The 15240-nt window shown below is 35.8% G+C and overlaps 2 protein-coding genes across 3 annotated transcripts in view; one reads left to right on the top strand and one right to left on the bottom strand.

Annotated features, from left to right (window-relative positions):
• LOC131440541 (protein FAM50 homolog) overlaps window positions 1–15240 on the top strand; it is a 347038-nt gene that overhangs the window by 213182 nt on the left and 118616 nt on the right. The window lies entirely within an intron of this gene.
• LOC131440540 (ABC transporter G family member 20) overlaps window positions 1–15240 on the bottom strand; it is a 109675-nt gene that overhangs the window by 3571 nt on the left and 90864 nt on the right. For both annotated transcript variants that reach the window (XM_058611909.1, XM_058611908.1), the window contains exons 3-9: window positions 14634–14930; window positions 14332–14551; window positions 13857–14245; window positions 12810–13044; window positions 8364–8728; window positions 8209–8297; window positions 7909–8085 (exon numbers count right to left, since the gene is read on the bottom strand). In XM_058611909.1, the coding sequence (XP_058467892.1) occupies window positions 7909–8085; window positions 8209–8297; window positions 8364–8728; window positions 12810–13044; window positions 13857–14245; window positions 14332–14551; window positions 14634–14930 (1772 nt within the window). The remainder of the gene's footprint in view (window positions 1–7908; window positions 8086–8208; window positions 8298–8363; window positions 8729–12809; window positions 13045–13856; window positions 14246–14331; window positions 14552–14633; window positions 14931–15240) is intronic.

Genomic DNA, 15240 nt, shown 5'->3' with positions numbered 1-15240 from the left:
AACGGAATTGATGAGAAGATGTCGGAAAATTATGTTTGAAGTGGTTCTGAAATCCAAGATGTCGACTTCCGGTTTATCGATATTCCTTGAAAACCCTTGCAATATGGGTATTTTCGGAACGGAATTGATGAGTAGATGTCAGAAAACGATGTTTGAGGTAGTTTTGAAATTCAAGATGGCGTCTTCCGGTTTGTTAATATTCCTCGAAAACCCTTACAATATGGGTATTTTCGGAACGGGGTTAATGAGTAGATGTCCGAAAATGATGTTTGAGGTGGTTCTGAAATCCAAGATGGCGACTTCCGGTGTGTTGATATTCCTTGAAAACCCATACAATATGGATATTTTCGGAACGGAATTGATGAGTAGATGTCAGAAAACGATGTTTGAGGTAGTTTTGAAATTCAAGATGGCGTCTTCCGGTTTGTTAATATTCCTCGAAAACCCTTACAATATGGGTATTTTCGGAACGGGGTTAAAGAGTAGATGTTCGAAAATGATGTTTGAGGTGGTTCTGAAATCCAATATGGCGACTTCCGGTTTGTTGATATTCCTTGAAAACCCATACAATATGGATATTTTCGGAACGGAATTGATGAGTAGATGTCAGAAAACGATGTTTAAGGTAGTTTTGAAATTCAAGATGGCGTCTTCAGGTTTGTTAATATTCCTCGTAAACCCTTACAATATGGGTATTTTCGGAACGGGGTTAATGAGTAGATGTCCGAAAATGATGTTTGAGGTGGTTCTGAAATCCAATATGGCGACTTCCGGTTTGTTGATATTCCTTGAAAACCCATACAATATAGGTATTTTCGGAACGGAATTGATGAGTAGATGTCAGAAAATAATGTTTGAGGTAGTTTTGAAATTCAAGATGGCGACTTCCGGTTTGTTGATATTCCTTGAAAACCCATACAATATGGGTATTTTCGGAGCGGTATAGTGTTTTAAAGAAATAAAGAGTTAAAGGAAAATGACAAAAACTTTCAAAAGATAATAATCAACCGGAAGTCACTGTTTTGCATTTCAAGACCACCTCAAATATAATTTTCCGACGTCTACTTTTAAATCTCTTTCCTAAAGTACCCATATTGTAAGGGGTTTATAGGAATATCAACAAATCGGAAGTAACCATCTTGGATTCAAGAACCACCTCAAACATCGTGTTCTGACAACTAATCATCAATCCCGTTCCGAAAATACCCATATTGTAAGGGTTTTCAAGGAATATCAACAAACCGGAAGTTGCCATCTTGGAACTAAGAATCACCTCAACCATTGTTTTCTGACATCTACTCATCAATCCCGTTCTTAAAATACCCATTATGTAAGGGTTTTCAAGGAATATCAAGAAACCGGATGACACCATATTGGATGTCAGAACCACCTCAAACATCGTTTTCTGATATCTACTCATCAATCCCGTTCCGAAAATATCCATATTGTAAGGGTTTTCAAGGGATATCAACAAACCGGAAGTAGCTATCTTGGATTTCAGAACCACTTTAAACATCATTTTCCGACATTTACTCATTAACCCCGTTTCAAAAATACCTATATTGTAAGGGTTTTCAAGGAATATCAACAAACCGGAAGTAGCCATCTTGAATTTCAAAACTACCTCAAACATCGTTTTCTGATATCTACTCATTAACCCCGTTTCGAAAATACCCATATTGCAAGGGTTTTCAAGGAATATCAACAAACCGAAAGTTACCATCTTGAATTTCAAAACTACCTCAAACATCGTTTTCTGGCATCTACTCATTAACCCCGTTCCGAAAATACCCATATTGCAAGAGTTTTCAAGGAATGTCAACAAACCGGAAGTCGCCATCTTGAATTTCAAAACTACCTCAAACATCGTTTTCGGATACCTACTCATTAACCCCGTTCCGAAAATACCCATATTGCAAGGGTTTTCAAGGAATATCAACAAACCGGAAGTCGCCATTTTGAATTTCAAAACTACCTCAAACATCGTTTTCTGGCATCTACTTATCAATTCCGTTCCGAAAATATCCATATTGTAAGGGTTTTCAAGGAATATCAAGAAACCGGAAGTCGCCATCTTGGATTTCAGAACCACTTCAAACATCGTTTTCCGACATCTACTCATCAATTCCGTTCCGAAGATACCCATATTGTTAGGGGTTTTAGACAATCTCAATAAACCGGAAGCCGCCATCTTGGATTTTGAAACGAACCCAAACATCATTTTCTTGCACTTACTCTTCACATCCGTTCCGGAAATATACATATGATGCGCGGTTTTCACAATAATCACACAAAACTTTTTTTACGAAGTAAATTCCAAATAACGTAAACTTTTTTTACGAACCAAATCCCAAATAACGTAAACTTTTTTTACGAACCAAATCCCAAATAACGTAAACTTTTTTTACGAACTACCTCTTTTTACGAACCCCCGTTTAGTTCGTAAATGGAGGTTTCGGTGTATCTCGACAAACTGATTCGAAAAGTATATAAAATCGGTATTCACACTGATTGCATATAATTTCTATATGAGAGAGGCTAAAAGACATTGTATAAATCAGTTTCAATCCAGTTCCCTTACTTCCTGGTAAGAAAGTTTAAAATTATGGTATCAATATAATTATAACATTAACATAACATAACATTGATACTCTTTTCTATATCCAAAATCCGAGTTGTTTGCCTTGCTTTCAAACTAAGACTGGTTTTTCGTAAATAAATCACAGTAATTATAAGGTGGCGAACGTCGTTGACAAAAGCATATTACATTCCATTAGTGGAATTTGATCTTTTGTTTCAACAGACTTCGCAGCCGATTCATAACGTACAGAACCATTGCATAGCAAGTGGTACGAATCATTCCAGGTTGATGCTCGAACATACGACATCGACGGCGTTGACAGTTTCACTAGATTTCAAAAGTTCGAAGTAAATTACATCCGGGGCCACCAAGAGGGAGGGGAGAACCCCCCAGGGGCTCGAAAAATCAAAGATTTTTAAATATAAATAGCTCAGTTTTATTTTTCAAAAATATTACGCTAATTCAAGTTTTATCCCATATAAAAACACATTACGATTGGAGGCGAAACAAAAAAACGTAGAAATATTTCTGAACGGGTCTCAAAACTACTACAATTGGTAGTCATTGTCAGTAGACGGTCAAAAACCTGTTGTCCTGGTTCCCGGTTTCTGATTCCGGAAGCACCGTAAATAGTAGTAAAATATGTACTTTGTAATATTTATGTATTTTTTGCTCTCATCTCAACTTGTCAAAACGTTCATCTACTGAACTGACAGTACCACACAGCGTAATATATTTCATCTATCAACGATTCGTTTTTAGTCTTTGTTAAGACGTAGAGCCGCCTTGAGCTAGTTTTAATATGATCAGTATCTAACTGGGAAAATAGATTGAAAAATTGACATATGAACACAATGCACAGTGGTCCGGATCCACAATTTAGGGGGACAAAAACATTTGTGGCTTGGCCTTATACTTTAGAGCTATGATGTCTTCAGTACAAATGATCAGTGAAAAATAAGCCATATTTTGAAGCATATTGTATTAGGGTGGTTCTTATTATTATGGTGATCCAAAAATTATTTTCCGTATGTGTTGAGATAGAGGACTGCACCCTTTGGCAAAATTGTAGGAAAACTTATATCAAGCAACTTTGTCGAAGACACTATTGTAGTATCTCTAACGGTTTTAGTGTTACAGCTATTTAAATAGAGCAACTTAGGGTGTTCCTCAAAAAATCAGATTTTTTGCTCTAGCTTTCTTAATTTTCACTTCTCGATTTTGGTGTCTTTGAATATCTTTTAGAGTTTGTTGAAACTAATTTTTTCATGACTAGCGCATTCAGGTAGCTTTTTCTGAACCGAAGTTATGAGCAAAACTAGTTCAAAAACAGATCATTTTTAAACTGCTATATCTAACATTGGAGCAAATTTAAAAAAAAAATCGGTTTCTTTCATTTGATAGAAAATACTTTCGAGCATGTTTATGAAAAAAATGGCGGAGGAGATATTTTTTTAAATTTTTTAAATTGTGTTCAAACATTGGGTTTTTTCATTGAAAAATGCTCTTTCACGCAAGACATTTATTTGCTTTATATATTAAAATAAGGAATTGCTGTCTTCTAGCGTGTTAAAACTAATTCAGCTGCATAATCGGGAAGATGGAGTACACTTACGTTGGTTGTTACTCCATTCGATAATGCTATTACAGGATCAGACGTTAAAAGAAATCGTTTGAATACATCCTTTAGATTCACTAAACGATTGAATTTCCGCGAATGGAACTGCCTATACTTGCGAATTGATTTATTTCGACTCTCTTGTGCTTCCTTACTGTACATACCAATAGGAAGCAAAGCGTGTTTTATAATTGCAGACCCATGCACCAGAAGTTTAGGCACGGTTGGCGACAGAGCATACCATTCATACAGCTCCACAAAACGAATTCGTGTTTGTTCAGCAAACTCCTGGAAAGCAGGTACCGAAATCTTCACATTCAATCTTCAGTATAGGAACGCCATCGCACGGCATCACATTCAACATATCATGTCAATTGTGTGGATGCGCAGTGCTGCTATTTTGGCGCGCAAGAATTTGACATTTCTCTTTAGAATTTAGAAGTACTATGTACGAGATTCGATGCGGACTCACCTGAGGGCACCATGCTCGCAAAAAAGGATGTTGTCAATGATTTATTCTGGAAATGTAAGAGCTGGATATCTTGTTAATATGATGTCTTTGCCAATACGCAACCCTAGCTGCTCCTTTAATGCCGTTCGTATGTTTGTCTCTTGCTCCTTGACATGCTGATTTTGTCGGGACACGCGCCATGTCGGTTTCTCAATGTGCAAACAATAACTCACTTTTAGCAAATTTAGTTTCATAGATCGAATCATTGCGTGTAGAGGCGAAATTCCAAATTGATATTTGTTTGGATTATTCTCATTTGTTTCAGTTCTTGAAGAAATCAGAGCTTTTCCTGAGCGCTAGCATATGTACCAAGCTTGAGAGTGTGTGCCTGTTATGTCGTTTAACACTTTCGTATCGTTCAGGCAGAACACTAGCTTCGTTGGAACAAATAATTTCCCAAGTACTGTGAGAGAAAGCTCTGCAATTTCTGCATTTACTTTGTGCACTTCCTGCTGTTAGTTTCGTGCTTTCCTTTTGAAAGATTATTATTTTGGGCAGCAAAGGGAAACAGATGAAGGATAATTGTTGTTCCAGATTATCCAGCCTTCTTGCTCAACAATCGATCGCAAGGGAACCAAACAGATAGCGAATAATGTACAGTAAGGAAGCGCAAGAGAGTCGAAATATATCTATTCGCAAGAATAGGCAGTTCCATCCGCAAAAATTCAATCGTTTAGTGAATCTAGAGGATGTATTCAAACGATTTCTTTTATCGTCTGATCCTGTAATAGCATTATCGAATAGAGTAACAACCAACGTAAGTGTACTCCATCTTCCCGATTATGCAGCTGAATTAGTTTTAACACGCTAGAAGACAGCAATACCTTATTTTAATATATATATATATATATATATATATATATATATATATATATATATATATATATATATATATATATATATATATATATATATATATATATATATATATATATATATATATATATATATATATATATATATATATATATATATATATATATATATATATATATATATATATATATATATATATATATATATATATATATATATATATATATATATATATATATATATATATATATATATATATATATATATATATATATATATATATATATATATATATATATATATAGCTAATAAATGTCTTACGTGAAAGAGCATTTTTCAATGAAAAAACCCAATGTTTGAACACAATTTAAAAAATTTAAAAAAATATCTCCTTCGCCATTTTTTTTATAAACATGCTCGAAAGTATTTTCTATCAAATGAAAGAAACCGATTTTTTTTTAAATTTGCTCCAATGTTAGATATAGCAGTTTAAAAATGATCTGTTTTTGAACTAGTTTTGCGGTTCAGAAAAAATTGGTTTCAACAAACTCTAAAAGATATTCAAAGACACCAAAATCGAGAAGTGAAAATTAAGAAAGCTAGAGCAAAAAATCTGATTTTTTGAGGAAAACCTTAGTTGCTCTATTTAAATTGCTGTAACACTGAAACCGTTAGAGATACTACAATAGTGTATTCGGCAAAGTTGCTTGATATAAGTTTTCCTACAATTTTGCCGAAGGATGCAGTCCTCTATCTCAACACATACGGAAAATAATTTTTGGATCACCCTAATAATAGAAACCACCCTAATACCATATGCTTCAAAATATGGCTTATCTTTCACTGATCATTTGTACTGAAGACATCATAGCTCTAAAGTATAAGGCCAAGCCACAAATGTTTTTGTCCCCCTAAATTGTGGATCCGGACCACTGTGCAATGATGTAATAAAAACCGAGAAAATGTTATCGCAAACGGGACTCGAACCCGTGGCTATCTCCGAACCGGGGAAATTGTTTTACCAATTAAACTACCCTGCATATTTGTTTTATAATTTTTTTAATAAAAAAATATTAAAAATAAATATTTTCGGTTCCCCATTTGTCTTTCAGCCAGTCCATGCGGCACCCATTTGTCACACTGCTGAATTTTTCCCATGACCAGTAGATGTTTGGAAATTGTTTGCTGTTAAACTCTAAGCGCCTAAGTAAGCTGTTGTGACATTTGCGTGCCATCTTCATCAAATAATGCTTGGAACTTAGCGTCGTCAAATAATTTTTGCTTGCCGGGGGTCCGACGTCATTAATCGCGTAATCTCCGGTCGTGTTTCGTATGTTCGAAGCGTTGGAGAACGATCACCAAAAATTTCCACAAACGCATGAGGGCTCTCGGATACTTTTTTCCTTTGATTGAACGTGAAAAGCAGTGCATGACCCAAATGCTTGAAATTTGGTATGTACGTCGACATGTTAGACATGCATAAAAACCTGATTGAAATGTTTTTTTTAAGAAAACCGTTCATATACGTTTCATAGTCCATTTTTTTAGTCGTGGGTAGTTTATTCATTGGTTCACTGGCAAAAAATATTTATGTTTCAGTGAAATTTTGACAACAGCGAGTTATAAAAAAGACAGCTAAAAAGCAATTCAGCAATGTTTCACTGGAACATTTATTTCTCGGGAGAAACGGATCCACCGTAGTGACCAACGACTCCGACGACAGATTACTGACGACACTCACCCGGAAATAGCTATGAAGAACTGTTAATACACACCGATTAAAATCTCTAGTGCGTTTGAGCAAAAAGTTCGACGAAATTACTCTTGAGGCAAAATGATTTAATCGAAACAACTCGTTCGACGAAACAACTGCGACAATATGATCCGTTTCTCAATTTATCTGCTATTGACATTTACCATATTTTCAAATGATCAGTCGGATAATTCTTTTGGGTGAGAATGCTGGAGATTGATTTCTTAGTGCTAAAGTCGTTTTAAAACATCTTTATAACCGCACCACTACAAAATTGTACTTAGTTCTTATACCATTTTCGTTTATTGATCAGAGCAGCCCGAGAGCTGACCCATAGTCGCCCAAACAACTTTTGAGATGTTTGTTTTAACAACCTGGGGTCGCTCTAGATCGGACTCCAATCGCGTAGTTTCGCTCTGAAAATTTTCTCGGGCGCACAACAGCATCCATGCGAGCTGGTTAAATTTTTTCCTTTTTTATGAGTAGTTGTTTAGGGCGCGTGCCACGTGTTCGTTTTACTCGGAGTCAGAGTCGCCCGCGTGTAGGTTCAAAAACGAAAACAGTATTAGTTTCTTTTGACCCTATCAAGAAATTATGAAGAATCATCTACAATTACTGTGTGTACTTACCGTATAGCATTCCGGCAAAACCCAGCAGCATTAATAATCCAACCACTGTTACATTGCTACCTTGATTCTGCACATCAAAAACGAACGTTGCAAGTAGAATAATTTCAATACACTGTAACAGCATTATCGATGTTTGCGTAATTATATGTGCTAGAAGTAACTCGAGGGCCGTGATTCCTGTCGCATATTGTGTAAAAAGATTAGGTTACTATTAAACAATATCAATCACATCATAGTTTATTTGGTTGAGCGTTTATTAGAATGCTTCAACAACATGTGTTTTGTGTTTATCGTACCTACCTGCGACTAATGTTCTATCCCATATACCCTCAAGCCGGTCTGAAATAAATATCGTTGCCGTAATCAGTGTAGCTAAGAAGAAGATCATTCTGCGAAGATTGATTGATTTGATTAACGCTAATTATTTCATGATTGAATGATATTGATATTCTTACGTCATTACAACCCCCGGTGCCATAAAGGCGGTATATTCGTCATTGAATGTTCCATATATTGGTTCTTCAAAGCTCATCGGAATGTTTGCCAGCTGTTTTGGTAGATTACATTCGGACATCAAAGTCTCGGCAAACTGCTTGTATGTTTCGAGTATTTTCTTTTCCAGGTAGAATGTTACTTGTTGATCCGATTTGTCCAAGTAGACTTTAATTTCGGAGCTAAGGAACGAGTCCGGGTTTGCTTCACGAACATTGTCTCTCACGTCTTGTAATGATTCTGTGAAGTTTTCATTGAAATAAATGAAACCCCAAACCTTGCCTTTTTTAGCGGCCTCAAAAGCACTGTTGAAATCATTATAGTATTCCTGTAAATATTATATGTAATTGATATTATTGAATGCAATTAATATTAATGGGTTTATTGCGGCAGAGGCGGCAGAACAGATTTTACCCAGGTATGGAGCGAGAAAGTCTGGGAGGTAAGTCGAAGGGAGGGGGGAATGGTGTTAGTATGTTGAAGGGAAGTGAAAAAACCTCTTTTCCAGGTGTGGAGTTCGGTATGCTCTCAATAGGGGCTTCTGCCGCCCCTGCATTGCGGTATATGCTATCTCTAACCACTAGTATGTCTTATTTAGTAGAAGTTGAGTTATTTAAAACTTCTTTTTATATTAACTCTTGGCTTTAGTGCTATATGTATCATAGGGTAGTAGGAGTATTTTGAAACAAGAAACAGTTTGGATTACCCGACAAGATGTTTTGTCAGCATTTAATACATTCATTTTATACAATAATTTTAATGTAATTTGAATGATATTCCACATGAATATAATTTGAAATAATATAAATGATTCTACTTATAGTATCCCTTTTTTTCCTTTTTTTTAACTTCAAGTCAAAATGTTGAAAATTACACCATTCTAAAGACTGTCCCTGAAAGTATGGACGCAACCAAAAACCACTGCCATTTCGCAATGGTTCAGAATCTGTCAATTTTTATGGCTGCGTCCTGTTGTTTACACTCTTCTCTAACCACTTGTGCAGTTGTTTATTCGTTTTCATTAGTTTGTTTCGAAATGCGTGGACTGTCACTGAGAAAAATAGTAAAAATGAAAGGAGTAAGTGAAAAAGCCGTGCAAAATGCAATCAGGAAGTTCGGTGAGGATAACACCTTTGAAGATAAACCGAAAACGGGTCGAAAAAAAGGTCCTGATAACTAAATTCGTGCCAAACCCCCAGAAGAGCTTACCGAATCGTTGGGAGTGAGTCAGCAAGCCATTTCTAAACGTCTCAAGGCCCTGGGTATGATTCAGAAAGAAGGAAACTGGGTGCCGTACGAGTTGAAGCCGAGGGACATCGAGCGCCGTCTATTTGTATGTGAGCAACTGCTTCAAAGACAAAATCGTAAGGAGTTTTTACATCGAATCGTAACCGGTGATGAAAAGTGGGAAAGCCCGGGCATGCTACTTCGTCGAAAGCAAAACCGAATATTCACAGCGCCAAGGTTATGACTCGGTGTGATTTATTACGAGCTCTTAAAACCGGGTGAAACCATCACAGGCGGTCGCTACCGAACACAACTGATGCGCTTTAGTCGCGCGCTGAAAGAAAAGCGGCCACAATATCTAGAGCGACATGACAAAGTCATCCTCCAACACGATAATGCTCGGTTTCACGTCGCAAAAGTGATAAAAAAGTACCTGGAAACGCTGAAATGAAAAGTCTTACCCCAGCCGCCGTATTCTCCAGATGTCGCCCCTTCTGATCTTCACCTATTCCGTTCGATGGCATACGGCCTGGCAGATCAACATTTTCAATCCTTCGAAGAGTTGAAAAAATGGATTGCTTCATGGATAGCGTCAAAAGAAGACGATGGATAGCGTCGTAATCATGGACGATGAAACTTACGTGAAACTCGATTACAAATCCTTGCCGGGACCATAATATTATACGGTGTGAGAAGGGCAAGTGTTAAACCAGTCCGAGACATCGATTGAAGTCGAAATATTTGGTAAGAAAGCTATGGTCTGGCAAGCAATTTGTAGTTGCGGTAAGATTTCGAAACCCTTCATCACCACTGCATCAATGAACAGCGAAATATATATCAAGGAATGTTTACAAAAACGACTTCTACCCATGATTCGAAGCCACAAGGATCCTGTTGTTCTCTGGCCAGATCTTGCTTCTTGCCACTATTCGAAATCAGCGGTAGAATGGTATACTACCAAAAATGTCACTTACGTCCTAAAAGACATAAATCCATCAAATTGCCCACAACTTCGACCAATTGAGGAATTTTGGGCATTATTTATTTGTTTATTTATTTGTGAGCAGGGAAAAGCCCGTTGGAGATGAAATTTGTCAATCTCTCTCTCCAGCAGGCATAAAACCTCCTCATTATTTATATCAACGGCATAAAACCTCCTCATTATTTATAATTAACGAAGGCACATCTTAGGAAACATGTCTCGGCAGCCGAAACCATTCAACAGTTCGAAAAAGATTAGAAAAACCTGTTTTAATCCACCTAGTGGTGTAATGATGCCTTTCTCATATCAATCATACTATCATTTATAATGGTATACAATTTTTAACACACTTTACCCTATATTTCCGAATCCGGAAGTTGGATCCGCATGAAATTCAGGAATTACGCTTGAGACCACAGGACCTTTCATTTGAACCTAAGTTTGTGAAAATCGGTCACGCCATCTATGAGACAAGTGAGAACACATATTTGCACATTTTACCCCATAACTCCCGAACCGGAAGTCGGATCCAAATAATATTCAGGAATTTTTTATGGGACCTCAAGACCTTTCATTTGAATCTAAGTTTGTGAAAATCGGTTCAGCCATCTCTGAGAGAAGTTAGTGCACTTATTTTCACAATTTTTTGCACATTTTACCCCATAATTCCGGAACCGGAATTAGGATCCAAATAATATTCAGGAATTTTGTATGGGACCACAAGACCTTTCATTTGAATCTAAGTTTGTGAAAATCGGTTAAGCCATCTCCGAGAAAAGTTAGTGTAAAAAAACGTTACATACACACATACGCACATACACACACATACACACAAACAGACATTTTGCGTACTCGACGAACTGAGTCGAATGGTATATGACACTAGGCCCTCCGGGCCTCGGTCGGTTTTCACAGTGATTGCATAACCTTTCTATATGAGAAAGGCAAAAAGTGTGAAAACTTGTCGCCAAAAAGTCTGTACGGAATTTAATGAGGAACGTTCGCAAGAAGGTGCTAAGTAGTAAATGTTGAGAATAATGTTCTGTTGTTGTAGTCTAATATTATCAGTATATCGAATAAAATTTGAATATCTAACACTTGTGAATTATTTACAGCGAAATCAAAGTGCGCCCATACTTTCTGGGACAGTCTTCAATTAACTTCTAACGACTACTGTTTAAAACACATTTGAATCTCACACAGATAAACATATTTTTTGAATTTAAATCTTTTTTCGTGTACATATTTGGAACAAGAATTCAAATTGAATTCAAAGTTACTTTGCATTTTTTTATATTTCAATATACTTTAGATGTCTTTTCAATGGGAAAATTCAACGCATTCTAGTTTGGGAAAATTAATGCATTCTAGTTTAGTTGAACATTACTGATTCATAGTATTCATAGTACTATTAATTATGATGTCGTGTGAATTGAATTATTTATTGTGTGCGTGCGTGTTCTCAAATAAAATTAAACTAAAATTTCAATTCACCGCATTCTTTTATATTTTTTTAAATTTCCAAAACACCGCATCATTTAATGATTATTTTAAGATGTGTAGATTTAAAGTACCCAACAATAGAATCAAGATAAAAGCATGAACGGTCCAGAAAGTGTATTGATAATACCGTAACATTGAATTTGGTGATTTAAAATTCAAATAAAATATGAATTTTCTTAACAAGCTGTTGATTTAGGGATGCAGTATTATTGCCAGTTATTTTACTCAAAGAATACTTTTTCCGAAGATTGCAGAGTTTCCTAAAATACCCCTGCTACCCTATATTATTCTTGTTTTCTTCACTGTTGTGTGTTCGACTTGAAACTTTTTTCATATTTTGCTAGTGATTGGTTGAACTCAACAACATCCTGCAATTTCAAATCACATGCGACACTCTAAGCAAAATATCCCATGTAAACAGGAAATTCTAAAGAACATAAGACAATTATGCGTAGAACGTAGAATTGTAACAATATGAGTTCAGTAATAATTCTAAGAAGTACAAGTCAACACTACCTCTTTGTAAGCCGTACCAAATTTTAAATTTACAGAAAAAGCTTGAATATTGTAGAACACGATAAATTCAATTAATTAAGTTTCAATCTTAAATTTTTGTAGGTAGTATGTATAAGCATATCGTATAATGATAAAATGTGTCAGTATTATGATATTTGATAGTATGGAATTGACTGCGCACCTGTATCGCAACAGTTCGATTGAGATGATCGAGAAATCGACAGGACGTTTTGTAAAGGTCGCATTCATAATCATTATGATATGAGGTAATGGTTAACGATTGATTGAAACACTCCTGTATGTTGTTGACCTCGTCATTCACTATGCCCAATCGGAGCTCCTTTGGATCACCACCTATAGCTACGTAAAAACTTACCAACTGAAATATTGGGAAAAGGAACAGAAATACCATTCCACTGCAAGAACATTGGCAGAAAGGAGATAAGGTTACGGTAAATTATCAATGATTTTAAGAAATGAGTTTTATTTGCAGATGTAATGTGTAAGCAAGCCTCACGATCCCGATGGAATAATGAAATACTGAACATAAATAGCAGATCATGAATATTTACTTTACTTCTGTTCTGAAATAAAGTTGAAGAATGATTATATGTTGTCAATTGTTTTTGTCGAATATTTATGTGTTATTCATTCTATGCGTCAGACTTAACGACAATCTAAAGAATACGTTGATTGAAATAAAGAATTGATAACGGTTCTAATGATTACCGGTTCGAGAATTATTGAATTAGGTTAATTGTGCTCTACTTTAGGTGCTCAAAATAAGTCGTATGTCGTCGTATGAATAAGCTCACTGTTAAGTAGCATATTCGGTTGATGGCACTGAATATGCTACTTAACATATTGCCATTAATGATAGTCTCGCGGTGACGCAACATCAAGCACGAATGGAAATTCTTTCTTAATCGCGAAATAATTCACCGCACTAGACACAAACCTACGTATTCGCATATTGAGTGCTTCTCCGGAAGTGTATGTAAAATCTCCAAAAATGGGGAGAAGTTACTTATGTCAGTAGAATAATTATATTACACGTCACTGGTCCAGGTCTCTCGAAACTCACTACCCTAGTTTTTCGATGGTTGGCGTTGACTGGATGGGGATATCAGTTGACTTCTTAGTTTTGGTTCAATTGTCAAGTATATAAATACATGTTTATTGTCTAGTTAGTGTTGATGACTGTTATCGTTGGTTGAAACATACTTACGCAGGCTGCCGGATCATTTGCAGATAGTTTTTCGAAAGTAGTGCATTCATTCTTCGTTTTGTGGTAAAACTCATAAGGTTTTTAATAGTCTTCGTGATGGGTTTCTCGTTTTCTTCATACAAAACTCGATTGATTTTCCTTTTCTCGTCACTTGGTGATGGTAAAGTAGGGAAAGTTGTTTTCAACCCAGATCCATCTTCTATTGTTTCAATAGACTTTAAACTATGCATCGTGAGTGATTGATGCGTGGTTGCATCGGCTTCTTCGGATGGACCATGCTTTTTGCACAGCATAAGAAATGCATCTTCTAAGTTTGTACAACTGAATCGTTCCAAAATATTGCTCGGTGAGTCTTCCGCAAGCAAAATTCCATTCCGCATTAAACCAATCTGAAAGGTGTTATTGTTAAAACAAATTACCAAATTTTTGACCTTGCAACGAAACAGAACATTAAAAATTCGTGTTGTAATCTTACACAAGAAGCTTGTCTAGCTTCCTCGATATAATGCGTAGTAATAATCACAGCCAATTTGCTTGTACTTGTTGTATCGACTAAATATTGCCATATTCGCTCTCGCAGCAATGGGTCTAGGCCCACAGTTGGTTCGTCTAAGATCAACAGTTCAGGCTCATGAACCATGGCAGCAGCGAAGGATACTCGTCTTTGTTGACCTCCACTGCAATTCCCAACGTGTCTAAAAATGTGTTTGAGAACGTTTTTTTGTAAATATATTTGTTTGCTTTCATTCATCTAAATCTGTCTTGTTTCATTTTTACCGTTCATCTGGTGGCAGCTCTAATAATTCTTTGAGCAATTTATATCGCTCTCTTATTCGTTCCGTGGCCATACCATATATGCGCCCGAAATAGTATATCGTTTCTTTGATGGAAAATTCTTCTACGAGCGCTATGTCTTGAGGCATGTATCCAATTCGTGGACCAGGAACACCGGAACCAGGTGTGCCGGGTGTACCACCTAATACGCTAATTTCACCATCATTTAAAAACTTTCTACCCACAATACATGATAGAAGTGTAGTTTTTCCGCAGCCAGATGCGCCAAGGAGTCCGTATCTGTAAATAAACGGATAATACATAGGGACATGTAAAAACGAAATATAACAGAACGCAATTGGGAAGATACGAATATATAATAAAATTATGATTCGAAGGAACGCTTTGCGTTAGGGGGTAACACACACGTATATATGCTATATATATATATATATATATATATATATATATATATATATATATATATATATATATATATATATATATATATATATATATATATATATATATATATATATATATATATATATATATATATATATATATATATATATATATATATATATATATATATATATATATATATGAA

Source organism: Malaya genurostris, chromosome 1, assembly GCF_030247185.1.
Source record: "Malaya genurostris strain Urasoe2022 chromosome 1, Malgen_1.1, whole genome shotgun sequence".
Taxonomy (NCBI): domain Eukaryota; kingdom Metazoa; phylum Arthropoda; class Insecta; order Diptera; family Culicidae; genus Malaya; species Malaya genurostris.
This window is presented reverse-complemented; position numbering and strand designations above follow the sequence as displayed.